The sequence below is a fragment of the Corythoichthys intestinalis genome, chromosome 17 (assembly GCF_030265065.1).
Source record: "Corythoichthys intestinalis isolate RoL2023-P3 chromosome 17, ASM3026506v1, whole genome shotgun sequence".
NCBI lineage: Eukaryota > Metazoa > Chordata > Actinopteri > Syngnathiformes > Syngnathidae > Corythoichthys > Corythoichthys intestinalis.
In genome coordinates, this window is record NC_080411.1 from 1,965,552 (window position 1) to 1,981,046 (window position 15,495).

General features: G+C 41.1%; 1 protein-coding gene across 1 annotated transcript in view; it reads left to right on the forward strand.

Annotated features, from left to right (window-relative positions):
• The window catches only part of zfyve16 (zinc finger, FYVE domain containing 16), a 42,731-nt gene that overhangs the window by 15,798 nt on the left and 11,438 nt on the right, over positions 1-15,495 (forward strand). The window contains exons 5-11 of the mRNA XM_057819623.1: positions 4,306-4,482; positions 4,551-4,678; positions 7,729-7,912; positions 7,981-8,103; positions 9,831-9,986; positions 10,056-10,280; positions 10,347-10,429. Coding sequence (XP_057675606.1) covers positions 4,306-4,482; positions 4,551-4,678; positions 7,729-7,912; positions 7,981-8,103; positions 9,831-9,986; positions 10,056-10,280; positions 10,347-10,429 — 1,076 coding nt within the window. The remainder of the gene's footprint in view (positions 1-4,305; positions 4,483-4,550; positions 4,679-7,728; positions 7,913-7,980; positions 8,104-9,830; positions 9,987-10,055; positions 10,281-10,346; positions 10,430-15,495) is intronic.

The window sequence follows — 15,495 nt, forward strand, 5'->3', positions numbered from 1 at the left end:
TTTATAACCTCTGGTGGAAATTGGAAAAAAATGGTCCGCAAGGCTCCGACCTGCAAGGATGATCTGGCAACTGCGATCAAAGAGAGTTGGTATCAAATTGATGAAGAATACTCAAGTCCATGCCTCAGAGACTGCAAGCTGTCATAAAAGCCGGAAGTGTTGTCACCCTGATCCATATTTTTTTCCTCAGAATGGATTCCATATATATTTCCCTGCACTTGCTCTATAAAATTAACATTTACTGACCACCACAATGTTTTTTTATTCATTTCTTTTAGTGTTTCTGAATGCCAAAGAGTTCCAATTTTGAACTACCGTAGTTCATTATTTTTTCAAGCTTTTTATTTGACTTTGTTCTACATAATGAAATGTCTGAGTGAGCGCTCGTCCAAGGCTGGTGATTCCATACTTTTTGCTAGAGGGCTGTTTATTGTCATATCGAACGTCACTACAAGCAAGTGATTAGAAAATGCCCCAAATGAACAGAAATCCTCAAAGAGCATGTGCATCTCGCAGTCTAAATTAGGAATTCCAAAAAAAAAGGATGCACTCTACTTTGTGCAGCCAGCAGTGACGCCATCGTCCTCCCTCCCTCCTTTCTTCCCCTCCCTCTGTTCTCCTCTGGTAATGCACTAGCTGTGCGCAGCCCGGCACAAGCTATGTGCACAGCAAATTGCGCGCTCACGCTACAAGACTGACGCAATCACCCGAGTGGGACGGCCGAGGCTGGTGTCTCCTGGGGAAGTCAGGTGACCAGGTGAGATGCTCCTCAATGACAACTTGGAGTGGGTCTTTGGCAACGTGTCTTTGCGATTGCCGCTCGAAAACGTATTGCTCTCGATTGATTGACAGGTTTTAACGCAAACTGTGTCGTTGACAGCGATAGGCGTCTATCGTTTTGAACTAGTAGGCGTGGTCGTTTCGCGACCTTTGACGGTGATAGACCTCCATCCTTTTGGACTATAAGAAGCTGACAGTCATTGAAAAAAAATAGAGAAATAAATAAATTATGGATTGAGATAAAAATTTATAGAATAATAATTCATTTACTATTAACCAAAACAGGTCTTTTAAACAAATGATTAAAATTATCAAATAAGCCACATTTTTAATTTGCATTTTCTTTCAAGCTACTTTATTAATTTACTATGAACATTTTTTTTTAAATGAATAAAATCAAACATATAAAATAAACAATAAATGTTTACAAATTATTCTTTTTAAATTAATTACAATTAATCCCCCAAAATTAAGTGTTGTTTAATTCAGTTATTTTAATGAAATGATTGCAATTATTAAAAGGTAAAAAATACGAATGAAATAGAAACCAATTTTTATTCTTATTTTTTGATAAAAGTTACTTCTATTTACCAAATATTCAACAAATTTTGAATGTTTTATTTTATGATCAGACATGAAAATTTCTCACCTTTCGGCGAAATTCGCCGTTTTGACATAAAGGGTGACCTGCGTGAATTGTGTAGATTCGAGGAGAAAATTGTTAATTATTCGGGATTTTTTTTTAAATTTCGGACGCTTGCTATGAAAGCGGCACAAAGCAAAAAAAGCGCACCAGAGTGGCCAAAACATGGACTTTTTTCAACGAAACAAAGGGTACACTGTTGTGTCCTGTCTCTTCAATGCCAAGCTTGGCTGCACGTCAGCGGTGAATGAACACCTAAAGCGCCGTCACCAAGTTGTAATTTCGGAAGAAAACGGGACAATTAAAAGCTGGCAGATTGTAAGTCCATCTAACTAACTAAAGACATGTTTTATTGAAGTTGCCAAGCCTGTCGCGATATACAATGAGTCCATTTATCGCACGGTAAATAAAAATGAGGGCGGTCATTTTCGCGACTGTTTTATCGCCGCGTGCGTGCTGATGGCAAATGAGACTCCAGTTCCTTTCACAGATGTTTATTGGTCAACAACACGGCGTAGAATTAAAGTTCAGACATGCAAAATAAGGAAACACATCTAGATTAAACATTGTAAATGTTAGCATTGCTACATTGAAGCTAATGGGGAAAAAAGACAACCTACTTTAGCCTGATATAACACATTGGCAGTCTTTTCCAAAACGCAAACTTGCGGTTAAAAGGTGACACTTCAAACATAAAAAAACGCTGGTTAACAGCAGTTGCAAACGGGAAAAAAAGAGAGAGAAAAAGATTACTGACACAACATGCAATGACAAAAAGAGTTTTTTTTTGCGGCGTGTAAAGTTTACTGTTAGCGGTTTAGCGATCGTACTCCCGGTGAACATTTCAAAATAAAAGCATGTCATGTTCGTCATATAAATAAAGATTTCTGGAGTTAATCCCACATACTTCAGAATTCAGATTCTCCACCAAGAATAGCTTTAAAATGACACCCTTTATGAAAAATCTGATTGGCAATGATTATAATACTATTATATATCGGATACTATAATAGTAATGCTAGATTTTTTTTTTTCAAGAATTGTTTTGAATCATGTTGGAAAGGCGAAGTCAATGTTCTGAATCTGTTTACAGTCCATTCTTTTGCACTAGTTCATGCTATCAGCATTTGACCTCATTGTTTATTTGTGATTTATTGTTGTTATTTGCGTGTTTATTTGTACTTTAATAACAAATTTAAGTGTTCCAAAAGATTTTTGTGAATTAATAAGCGTCATTAAAAATTTCATTGCTTAATTAGTTAAAAAAAAAAAAAAAAAAAAGGGGGGGGGGGGGGGATTATTAGATAAGTCGACCAATCGTAAAAATAGTCGGAAAAATTGGTTGTTTGGGACAGCCCTTGTTGTACAGTGTACCAGAACATATTTCCTCCACACCCTTCTCACCTTTTTAAACCCTGACCCATTTATATGAAAAAGGAAATCTCGACCACTCCTTGATGTCTGCGATTTCTGCATCACAACCCTTGTTATATTACCATGTTTCACCCATAAAATCCCCCAAAATTCCAGCTGTGGCAATTCACAGCTGTGTTTTGACACTCAGTGATACATGCTACATGGAGTTTTTTGGATCGAAACAAGATAAGTACACGATAATATCTCGTTAAAGTCATAGCGTCTGTAATTCTGCTCTCGTGTGCTCTCACCTCCACATAGGGTTTTGCCGTTTAAAATTTTCCCCCTTTCTGTCATAGTTTGCATGCTATCCTTATTAAAATGTGAAATCCTATGAATGTTTGGGTGGTTTTAGTTAAAGCAGACACTGTATTTTCATCTGTGTGATTTTGACAAAGATCAGATCACATTTGATGGTGATATTATGCAGAAATGTGAGAATTCCAAAAGGTTCAGATTAGGGCTGCAGCTATCGATTATTTTAGTAGTCGATTAATCGATGAACTAGTTTGTCGAATAATCGAGTAATCGGATAAGTAACAAGAAAAATTAAAATACCTGAGCTGTGCCTCAAACGGTATTTTAAAAAAAACAACTAAATAAGGATCGATGTACAACAAAAGAAAAATTGGCTAACTTACATAGCAAAAGTCTGCTAGCTTAAATGCTATAAAATGTTAACTTTTTTTTTTTTTTTTTAATAATGCTCTTAACAAATGGTTCACACTCATATTACTACAAAAAATGGCTAAATCTACCCATAAACCGGTAAATCACGAATGCATTAAAAAAAAAAACATTAGCGCAAACAAAAACTTAGCTTATGTTGGTCTTAACATGGAGAAGCTGGATTCAGCCATGTGAAATGAGGCAGACTAGAGGGCAGTGTATCCACTCAAACCAGTAAAACTGATTGCAAACACTTTCAAAATAAACCATGACAACGCCACAATATTTAAACAAATACTCGAAGCAGCAAAATTTAATTCGAATCTTTTTTTTCTAATCGAATACTCGAGTTAATCGATTAATCGTTGCTGCACTAGTTCAGATACATAAGTCATGTCCCCAAATCAACAGGAAGGGACCTGATATTGTCCCTGAAATGTCCCCAAACCAACCTGGGCGGGGCTGAGATCTGTAGCTCCACACAGCAAAGACCTAGAGTAATTCCTCCAGAAATTGCAGTTTCTATTGTAAACATGAGGCAAGTAATATACGCATGCTTTTTATGGAAAATCAGTTATTTTTGTTCTGATCGTAATAATGTTGAGCTGTGGCTGTGGGTTGAGGCTCAGCTAAAGGACTGCATTTATTTTCATTTTTATTTAGAATATTTTGTTTTTTTTTTTTTAATTATTTTAACTTACCCTAACCCCATGCCTACTAAGCACCACAACACATACTGTGATGATCACGCTACCTATGCCTGGCAGTGAAAGAGTTAATGGCGTTTGTCTCCTTAGCTCAGGCGCTGGAGCGGATGATGAGCCCGACGGGTCCGAGTCCAAACCCCAACGTCCCGTCCGAGTACTGCAGCACCATCCCGCCCTTGCAGCAGGCGCGTGCTGCCGGCACGCTCACCTCTGCGCCGCCCACCGTCATGGTGCCCGTTTCGGCGCTCAAACAGCCGAGCAGCGACGGTGCGTGCCGGCTCCTCTTCGCCTAGTCGCACGTTCCGCCGGCGTGACACCTTCCTTTTCGGTCGCAGGCGGCACTCGGGAGCACAAGCGCGTGTGGTTCGCCGACGGCATCCTGCCTAACGGGGAAGTGGCCGACACCACCAAGTTGTCGGCGACCAGCGGCCGCGGGACCTCGCGGGAGGCAGAAGAAATCACGGTAGGTTGCTTTCACGGTGCTTTCAGACGCTGTAAACGCATTGGATGAGTTGAATAAAAGCTGTTATTTGGAAAAGCTTCGGTCGATCCAGTCGCTCGATCTATATTTGATGCCCAAACTGATGTTTCCTCCCGTCCGGTCCCGTCCTGTCCCGTGTGTCAGATCTCGTCCTGAGACCACAAAATTTCCAATCATACTCCAGTTTATGTCACAATGAGGAGTCGGGTACCCAAAATCGGCACCGGCCCGAATATAAACCGACATTTGGTCAGCTGAGCGTCACCGTTGTCACGATTGTAAAATTAAACCTGATCGGCGGTTCGACGACGGGCCGGTGTGTGCCGAAAAATAGCTGCTCCGCGTGAAATGTCCCCCCCTGACGGGAGCGCTTATTTATAACGCTTTATTGACGTGAAAACATCAAATGTTTTTATGGACGCATTACAGTAATGGATTTACGACTGTAAGATCAGTTTTAAATAATTAAATTACACAAAATATTAGTACTGTATTTTAGTAACAAATCGCAGACTGGGCCACATAACCATCTTTGAACAGAAATGTATTATTCTACAGGTATTCACGACCAGTGTTGTTAATTTTACGTTAAAAAAGTAATTAATTACAGTTACAAATTACTTCTCCCAAAAAGTGATTGCGTTAGTAACTCAGTTACCTGAATTTAAGAGTAATTAGTTACTTGGCAAAGTAACTAGTGATAATATTAATGTTTTGTTTTTTTCTCAAAACAAAACAAAACAAAAAAAGGTCACACAATGTGAAGTTTAAAGGGTTTTTGGGACAATTGGCCCTAGCCCAATTCTTTACCCTCCACTTAACTGGACACAACGGTATTGCGATAACTAGATAGTAACCTTTGCTATGTGTGGAAGTTATTTAAAGTTGTGAATCAACCGTTAAAGTTGTTAAAATTGCTCCCGCTATTGCATTAGTTCCCTTCTGTCTACTTTCATCATGTGTAAGTTTTAAAACTGTTTCATCATTTAAAGATAGATTTAAGTCAAGATTTTGCCGATTGAGGAGCATTTTAAATTAAAAAAAAAAAAAAAGTTACTTAGGTTCGCTAGGAAGGTTCTCTACAACAGAGCCTTCCTGAGAGGTCTACTTCTTTAAGATGGCGGCTGTTTACTAACGCATGTAGTCCTTAAAACATGTTGCCAATGCAGCCGTGTCTATCATTTGCATCTAGTTCTATAATAAGTGATATCTACCGTATCATGTGGGCGTAGTTTGTAGGCTATGGCTACAGTCAGGTATTATTGGAGCCACCTAGCATCGCGTTTGCAACGGCGTCTTCAGCACTCCTGCTCTGCTCTCTCGTCTCCGTGAGTCTGTCTCTCTGACTTTTTTTTTATTCAACCAACTTAGTAACGCACGCCTTTCCCGCCTCAGTAACGGTAACGGCGTTGCCAAGATGAGAAAAGTAATTAATTAGATTACTCACTACTGAAAAAAATAACGCCGTTAGTAACGCCGTTATATTGTAGCGCCGTTATTAACAACACTGTTCACGACCATATCCCAATGACAATCACACAGGTATGACATTTATTAGTTCAAGCAGAGTAAAGTAATACATATTCACGGTACAAGAGGTACATTTCACCCGGGGCGGCTATTTTTCGGCACAACACCTGTTGTTGCGCTCACCTTCTTGCTGCGAGACCGTGGCGACGAGCTTCGTACTCTCCGTCTGATGATGTCTGCGATCGTCTTGGCATCATATTGATGTTTTCGCCGCTGTCTAACGGCTGTCGACACAAACGCATCATGGACCGAGATAAACAAACCGTGCTGCTTTAGAGCTTTGCCCTTTTAACAATGGGCACACAGCAACTACTAAAATGACCGTTTATCTTCTCTGTCACTGTAACCAACCGCCACACATGCCTTCACCATTTTGATTAATCAAGGTTAACGATTGTCAGGAAGGTTATTGCGTTCGTTTACAAGGCGGTAATTCCTTAGACAAGCAGAAAAACACGCAGTAATAGGAGGAATGTACGCAGCGGTAATGTGTAAACACGATGAGCTGACGGACAATATGGCGGCACCAGTCAGGGGGGCGGAGTTGTGACGTCACATGATTGGGGTCTATAGAGATGGACGTAAAACAGTCTCGATTCTTGGTTAAAAGTAAAAAAACTGTGCAGTTAGCGTTTATTTTATGTAAATATGTCGAAGTACAATGCTAGTCTGTTAGTGAATGTAGCTAGCGGCCGCCTGATGTAAACAGCTTTTCTGGTGAAAATTCTTGTGAATAAATGCTTAAATCCCCGAATTCTCTATAGATACGGACGTAAAACAATCTTGATTCTTGGTTAAAAGCAAAAATACCGTGCAGTTAGCGTTTATTTTGCGTAAATATGGCGAAGTACAATGGTAGTTTGTTAGTGAATGTAGCTAGCAACCGCCTGATGTAAACAGAGCATTTCTAGTGAAAATTTTTGTGAATAAACGCTTAAATCCCCAAATTCTTTATCGAGATGGACGTAAAACAATCTCGATTCTTGGTTAAAAGCAAAAAAACGCGCTATTCGCGTTTATTTTGCGTAAATATGGCGAAGTACAAGGCTAGTTTGTTAGTGAATGTTGCTAGCTGCCGCCTGATGAAAATAAAGCTTTTCCGGTGAAAATTCTCGTGCATAAATGCTGAAACTTCCGAATTCTTTATAGATATTGATGTAAAACAGTCTCGATTCTTGGTTAAAAGCAAAAAATAACAAAAAACATGCAGTTAGCGTTTATTTTACATAAATGTTGAAGTACAATGCTAGTCTGTTAGTGAATATAGTTTGCGGCTTCCTGATGTAAACCGAGCTCTTCCGGTGAAAATTCTTGTGATTAAATGCTTAAATCCCTGAATTCTTTATAGATAACGGACGTAAAACGGCAATTATATTATTATTGATTTTTTTATATCTTCTTGGGGGGAAAAAAGTCTACACATCGGCTCGATATATCGGTCGATCCTTAACAATAGGCTCCGCCCGCCACTGCCGCTGAAGTGATTTTTCTTTCTACATCAGCCGAGCTCCGGTTCCGAGGTCCCCGAACCCCAAGAGGTGATCGCCCGGCCTCCGTGTGGCCCCTGGGACTACTCCCTGCTGGCGGGGTTGGGCCCCGCCGTAAGGAAGGCACCCAGTCTGCTGCCCGACGACGAGGACCAACTTCCTCCTCTGCTTGTCGCCGCCGGAGAGGACATGGCGGGAGGTCCGTCTCTTTGCCTCGTTTCTCCAAAGCGAAGCTGCTGGAATTTCAGGTTGGACTTTTGCTCGTAGACGTGTTGGTGGAGGAAAGCCCGGCCCCTTGTCAGATTCGACACCTTTTGGAGGAAGGGGGTCCTCGCCCTTTGACCTTTGTCCTCAACGCCAACCTGCTGGTCAACATCAAGATTGTGACGTGTGAGTAGAGCGGGAGCGCAAAATTTCTTTTGGAGTCGTAAAAGTTTCAGTGATATTGACGATTTTTATTTATTGTTCCTATATGTCACAAGCAAGTGAAATAAAATCATTTTTTACACATTAAACAGAAGACAATGTATTTGTAGATTTTTCTTATAGAAACCTTTCTAGGACACTCATTCAACTCATTAGCTGCCATTGATGGCGCGAGACATTCAATCCCCATTTTGACGATCCAGTTGAATGAGTTCAATGAGTGCCCTTAAAGAGCATACGACAGGAGAAAAAAAGTCTTAAATAGCATTATTATGTGAATTAGAATCATATTTTGAGATGATTCGACTATATACAACAATTTAGCAAAGTGCAGATGATGACAAATTAGTCTTTTAATCTGCCGATTAGCCACGCCTACCATTATAGGGCTCTAGCGTCCCCAACAGGTGGATGACGTCAGCGGGTGACTGGGCTCATCGGTTTTACTATTCAGCCCATTGAGGGGGAATTATTGAGAACGGGGAAAACGCGACGAAGAGAGCCGCAAAATGTCATTGTCTCTGTCTCTTTACTTCAATATTTTTACAGGATATTCTTTTCATCCAAGTATTTTCCCCAATTGCTAAATAAATGACATGGTCATGACAAATAACAGTCTTCTGCTAAATGGAATATGAAATAATAAAAATGCACTTATTCAGGACGACATGGCAAAATTACTCAATAATGGTCAAAACTGTCGACTTCACCTTTACTGTCGCACCTCCCGAACGATATTTTATGACACCTAAATCGGATATATGTCATTTCCCTTCCCCGGCTTCGGAGAATGTAAACAAACCAAGAGGCGTGACAGCTAGCCGACATGCTAACCAGAACCGAGTGATGTTTCAAAGTCTTCCAAGCGGAAAATCACACATAACTAGCCTGGATTATTTGACATGACCACTGGGTTGTCGATTGACTTCGTGGATCGGCAAACCGCTCGGCGGAGAGCAATCTACAGTTCGTTCCCTGGAGGAGGGCGACTGCAGTTGTTGTGCAGCTAACGTGCACCTAATGTGCATGAGGAGAGCTTTTTATATGCCTATCAATGATCAAACATAAGTAGTCCTTTGTAGTGTTTACTTTGTAATCGCTGTATTCGTATTTGACATAATACAAAACAAAATGTTTACACACTCCCTCGTAAGTCCAATGGTCCCACAGTAGTAGGGCTTGTTTTAGCCAATATCCACGGTGAATGGGAACCTTTTGAAACTCCAAAAAGGTGCACACGCCTCTCCCTCATAAAGCAAGATTTTTCTGCAGCTGTTTGGCTGGCGTGATGCGAAAAATAAACCTATTAATCCGCAAAATCAGCTGAATCCTTCGTCCTCATACACAACAGTACGGCTGTTTCGTGAAGAGGACGCCTTCACCCATACACGTCACAGCGCCCTCCTCCTCAATGCAAGACCGAAGCCGGAAGTGACTCATTTTCATGCCGCGGGATTCAAAAAAACGAAATAAATATAGCGATCGCTTCCGCACACATCCAAGCGGTCCATATCTTTCAGGAGCATAAAATACCGCGTGTATTATGAAATAAACATGGTTTTAGTGTCACATGCACTTTAAAAGGGCTAAACGTGTTTTGAGTTTTCTCTGTATTGTAAATCGCCTTAAACATTTTGAAAAAAAATCAGAGATTTCATTGCTTTAATTTTGAGAATAATGTGTGGCGTCAGACGGCGGGCGTCAATGTTGGTGCCTGGGCTCCAACGGGCTGCGGGCTTGGGGCCAGAGAGAGCTGGTCTTCCTCCTGGAGCGCGTCCCCGAAGAGCGAAATCTCCCCCGAGACCTCTTGGCGCTTTTTCTCAGCGTTCAGCAGGACGCGCAAAGAGGCAAGCGGCGCTCTCGGAACCCGGTCGGCGCTCGCCCGATGCCCGCTTACGCAGTTTTTCTTCCGACAGGCAAGTTCGTGGAGGAGCTGGACAACGTGAGCTTTGCCGGCAGCTTCCTGGACAGCAAAGATCATGGCGGGATGCTCTTCTTTTCTCCCAGCTTCCAGCCGCTGGATGGCCTGCCTCTCCCTGACCGCCCTTTCCTTTTTGGCGTTCTGGTCCACAAGCTGGAGGTGCCTTGGGCCAAGGTCTTCCCGCTTAGGCTACTTCTGCGACTCGGGGCCGAATATAGCGGTGAGGAGAGGCGGTCTTTTTTCCCCTGTCCGGGTAACCGTCATGACCAAACGTGCTCCTCGGCAGTGTACCCCGGCACGCCAGTCAGCGTGCGCTTTCGCCCGTCGGTGTATCGTGAGACCGGACACACCATCATGAACCTGCTGGCGGTGAGTCCTCAAAGAAAATCCTCATGTTTGTTATGGGCTGTGTCGTAGCCATTATGTCGCCCAACCAATGTTCCCTCGAAGCTGAGTGCCTCTGCAATTGCACACTGCTTGCACATACTTGTCGCACAAGAAAATCTATGCAACGCACAAAATAAAATTCAACAAACGTATTGTAGTGTCACTAGGACTACTGTCGGCGCCACACGGATGTGTCAAAGCAAAACTCCTATTTATGTGTTCGTTACGGAAACACAACGCTCCAATTGGTGGTTTACTACTAGGGGTGTGCCATCTTAGGCACCCCACGATTCGATTCGATTACGATTTACGGTGCTACGATTCAATTTTTGAACGATGATCACGGCATTGACGATTATCACGGTTATCGCGATTATCGATGTGTCGTACATTGCTGATTAATGAAGTAGCCAAACAAATTTATGTCCATTATTTATTTAAAATAACCTTATGATTCAACAGGAACGATGGAAACATGCCCATAAAACAAAAAGCTGCCTTTAAGCTGCCTTTTTATTTATTTATTTTTTTACAAGAAAGTGCAAAAACATTAACCATTTTAAAGGGAGTACTTATTTCTCTCAACAATACCATAAAATTTATACTCGTGGAATGAATTCCACATTTTCTGGACTCTTTAGAAATAAGACTTCTTTGAACCAATATACTTTGTTTTCACAGTGTTACCTCCTTTGTGTAAGTAACTCTTGGCGTGACAGGTGGAAATCACAACTGCTCTTGATCACTTTTAACTTGTGGCGTTTATCGCCGAGCAAACACGCACTCATTACAGTGCGCGTACTTTCTTCTCTCCCTGCCCGCCCACGCGCACACACGCCTGTCTGCGCCCAGGCAGCACTTGCAACAACAGATTTTTGTTCTATTTTGCATGTTTGTAGTGTTACCGCTGTATTTAATCATGGTTTTACCCTTTCTGCATATGAAATTCATGTTAGCTAATTAGCTTAGCGCTCGGCGCTAACTATTAACATCTCAAAAACAACAATAATAAAGGCTAATCAGTACAAGAGGGTTCGTGTACTCACCTCTTATAGACGCACACAGGTCTTGGCAACACACTCAGGACATTTTTCAATTGAAATGCCTTAAAACTACTGCTGGACATCTGAAAGACAAGGAGCAACGAACTATCTCTCTTCCCCTCTCGCTCTAAAAAATAACTTGCGCACAAAAGCGCGACCGCCGGTGTTCTGCCAGTCGCGCTTCTGTTGCTGCCTGTCTCATACACAAATTTATTTTCCAGTCTTTCAAAAGGGAGTAAATCTGTCTCCCAGTAACCGGGACAACAATAACGTTGTGCGTGCGTCCGTTAACGGTGTCCGGGCGGCAGACGTGTCTTGAATTTCGTTCCGCTGCGAGCGGCTGTCATAAAGTCAAAAATCGTCACGTGTCGAATCGCGATACATGTAATAATCGAATTTTTGGGAACTCCTCTATTTACTACAGCGGAATTGTATATAGTTCTGAGATGAATGCAGAGAAAAATAAAGAGTCAAAAGTGAGCTAGACTCCTGTGCTGATTTACTGAAGCAACATTCAGCTAACAATTTTGCAAGCACTACGGTATTGATATCTAATTTTAGAACTGATATAATCTAGTTAATTTCCATAATTTTCAGACGCAAGGTGCACCTGACTTGATACAAAAATGGCATTTGTTTATAGATAAGATGCACTAGACTATAAGCCGCAGCTGTCCTCACTGTATTATGGGGTATTTTAACCTAAAGATATTCACTGGTAACACTTTATTGGACAGTGGCATCATAAGACCAAATGAACCACCATGACGCTTTGAACCAATTTGCTGCAAAGCGTCATTGCTTCAATGAGGTTCATTTGGCCTCACTGCTCCCTTGGTGGAGACGGTGAACCTTTGCTGCCACCTGCTGTAATCACTGTTGTCATCCAACATGCCTCCAAGCATGCATTGCAGCGCTACAAATGTAAATAACAATCAAAATTCGTATTCTGTGCTAATTATTTCTTCAGTTATTGTTCCAGTGTTTTCATTAATTGCTAGTTATAGTATTTGGTAACACTTTATTTGACACTGGCGCTATAAGACTGCCATAAGACCAATGTTAATTATGACATGACAGTCCCACTGCATGCCATGAGCATTAATGAATGCCTATGATAGATGTAATTTTGTGTCATCTGGCAAATGATTTCACTTTTGAATTCATGTAAAAGATCCGAGCTGGACATAAATGGAGTTAGTGACATAATTTGCCCGATGACACTTAATGACATCTGTCATAAGCATTCATTAATGGCCATAACAGAGTCATGTCATAATTATGACGGTCTTGTGGCAGTCTTATGATGCCGCTGTTAAATAAAGCGTTACCTATTAACCCAAATAAATCAACAAATAAGCCGCACTGGACTATAAGATGCAGGATTCAAAATGAGGGGAAAAAAGTAGCGACTTATAGGCTACGTTCATACTCCAGGTCTTAATGCACGAATCCGATTTTTTGTCATATCTGTTTTTTTGGCGTGCCCGTTCAGACTGACTTTGTCCATTGAGACCGTTGAAATATTACGCATGCGCACTAATTTGCAGTCCGACAAGTGCTGAGCAAGATGACTCGCATGTGCAGAAGCATCAAGGCAAGGCAAGGCAAATTTATTTATATAGCACAATTCAACACAAGGCAATTCAAAGTGCTTTACATCACATGAAGATCATAAAAATCACATTTAAATCAACACAACGTAAAAACCAAGACAAAAGATCGCATTTAATCACAGAATAAAAATAAATAAATAAAAATAAAATATAAATAAAACAAAAACTACTACTACTAATAATAATTGAAATCAGCAATGGAGATAAGCACAAGAGCTATAGAAAGCAGGTAGATTGAAATATATAGACAGTTATGGATATGCAGTGCTAAACAAAAGCGTTTTTAGCCCTGATTTAAAAGAGCTAACAGTTTGAGCATACTTCAGACGTTCGGGTAACTTGTTCCAGAGGTGAGGAGCATAATAACTAAAGGCTGCCTCACCCTGCTTGGTTCTTGTTCTTTGAACATGCAGAAGACCGGTTCCAGACGACCTTAGGGGTCTAGATGTCTCATAGGAATCTAACAAGTCAAGCATGTATTTTGGTCCAAGGCCATTAAGTGTTTTGTTGTATTTTATAGTCTATCCTTTGACTCACTGGAAGCCAGTGTAGCGATTTCAAAACCGGTGTAATGTGGTCCAGCTTCCTTGTATTTGTGAGGACTCTGGCTGCAGCATTCTGTACTAGCTGCAGCTTCCTGACTGATTTTTTATTAAGACATGTAAATATACCGTTACAATAGTCCAGTACTTCTCAAATGGTGGGGCGCGCCCCCCTGGGGGGGCGCAGAGCGATGCCAGGGGTGGCGCGAAGGACCTTGGGGAACATGCTTTTTTTTTTTTTTTTTTTTTGCCGTACTAGAATAAAGTGCACTTGCACATCCACTCCGTGGGTGGCAGTGGCGCCCTCATTTTCAAAGTGCGTGCAGTATTTTTGAAGTAAGCAAGAGCACACGGAAGAGACTCGTGCAGAGCTGGACTCACGCACACGCAGCGACCCACTGACTTCTCCGGTTCTCACGTGTCCGGTGTTCTGACAAAATTTGCAACCCAACAAAAATTGCTACCTTGCGGTTTTGCGCATGCGCATAACGTTAAAAATGGCCGCGAATGCAGCAATTCCAAAGTAAACACTACAAACTTTCGTTAAAGAAAGGAATATTTACTTAGGTTTGATCATGTAAAGACATGTACAAAAGTTCTCGGACACATCCTACCATGTTAGCTGCACACAGTAACTGCACTCCGCGCTCTCACTGTTAACAACTTTGCCGCGTCATTAAGTATTAATTTACACCATTTTCGTGTTGCACATGTATGTTTATGATGTGTCTAGTTTAGTTAGCACTTTGGATAACATTGAGTGTCCAATTGAATGTAAAAGAGGGGTTTTTCAGCGCCACAAAAGCTTTGGGAGCAAAATTTTATAAGGGAGCACATTTTGACAGAACACCGGCCGAGAAGTGCCGTTTTCGGCTTGGGATCGTCACGACCACCGCCCTCACCTACGGTTCTCCCTCGGCCGCCGAGAATGCGCTTTTTTCGGGCCGTTTGCCTTTTGGCTTTGACTTTTAATATAGTGGGAAATGAGGAAAGACCACTGTTTACTGAGTCTAAAAATGCTTATAGCGGAGATTCTGAAGCAAAATCAGTTAAGACGCCACTTAAAGACATTAGACCTCAATCTCATTGATAAGCCGCCTGATTGTTTTTCAGCGAAAACGTGCCGAATATTGCCAATTGTCACAATCGTCCCGCTTTGTCAGTGTTATATCCGTAAAACAGTGAGCACTGTGGTGAATCAGCGAAAATAAAAACTTTCCTTCTGTCCAAAGACCCCCCCCCCCCCCCCCTTCTATTCAGTTTTGTTTTTTTCGGTCAAATTTTTTGGCATATTGTCCTGAAGAGTAAATTTTTCTAATCATTTTGAATTTGTTATTATTTACTGATTTTATTACATTTTATTTTTCAGTATCAAATGGTCAAAAATGTACCTTGAGTGTATTTTTACAGTTTGGATGTGACTTTTTTAAAAATATTTTTATTTTTTTTAACTTCAGGCAAATTGATGCGCGTTGTCTTTTCTGTTACAAGCAAAACATTGTTAATAAAGTTATACTTTATTATAAGTTGATCTTACTTATGTTACTTTTTTTCTTTAATAGAAAAAAAGGACACAATGTTAGGCTGAGGCGTACTTATAATAGTAATATTATAGACAAATGATACTATTTACAGTGGCGGCAGAGAGTTGGGGGGGGGGGGCGAAACATTTACGTCTTCCTTGGTGGGGCGTTACAGAAAATTATTGAGAAGCACTGCAATAGTCCAATCTGCTGAAAATGAATGCATGCATAAGTTTTTCCATGTCTTGTTGAGTCAGAAGCCCCTTAATTCTGGTTATATTTTTTAGGTGGTAATAAGCGGATTTAGTGACGGACTTTAGATGG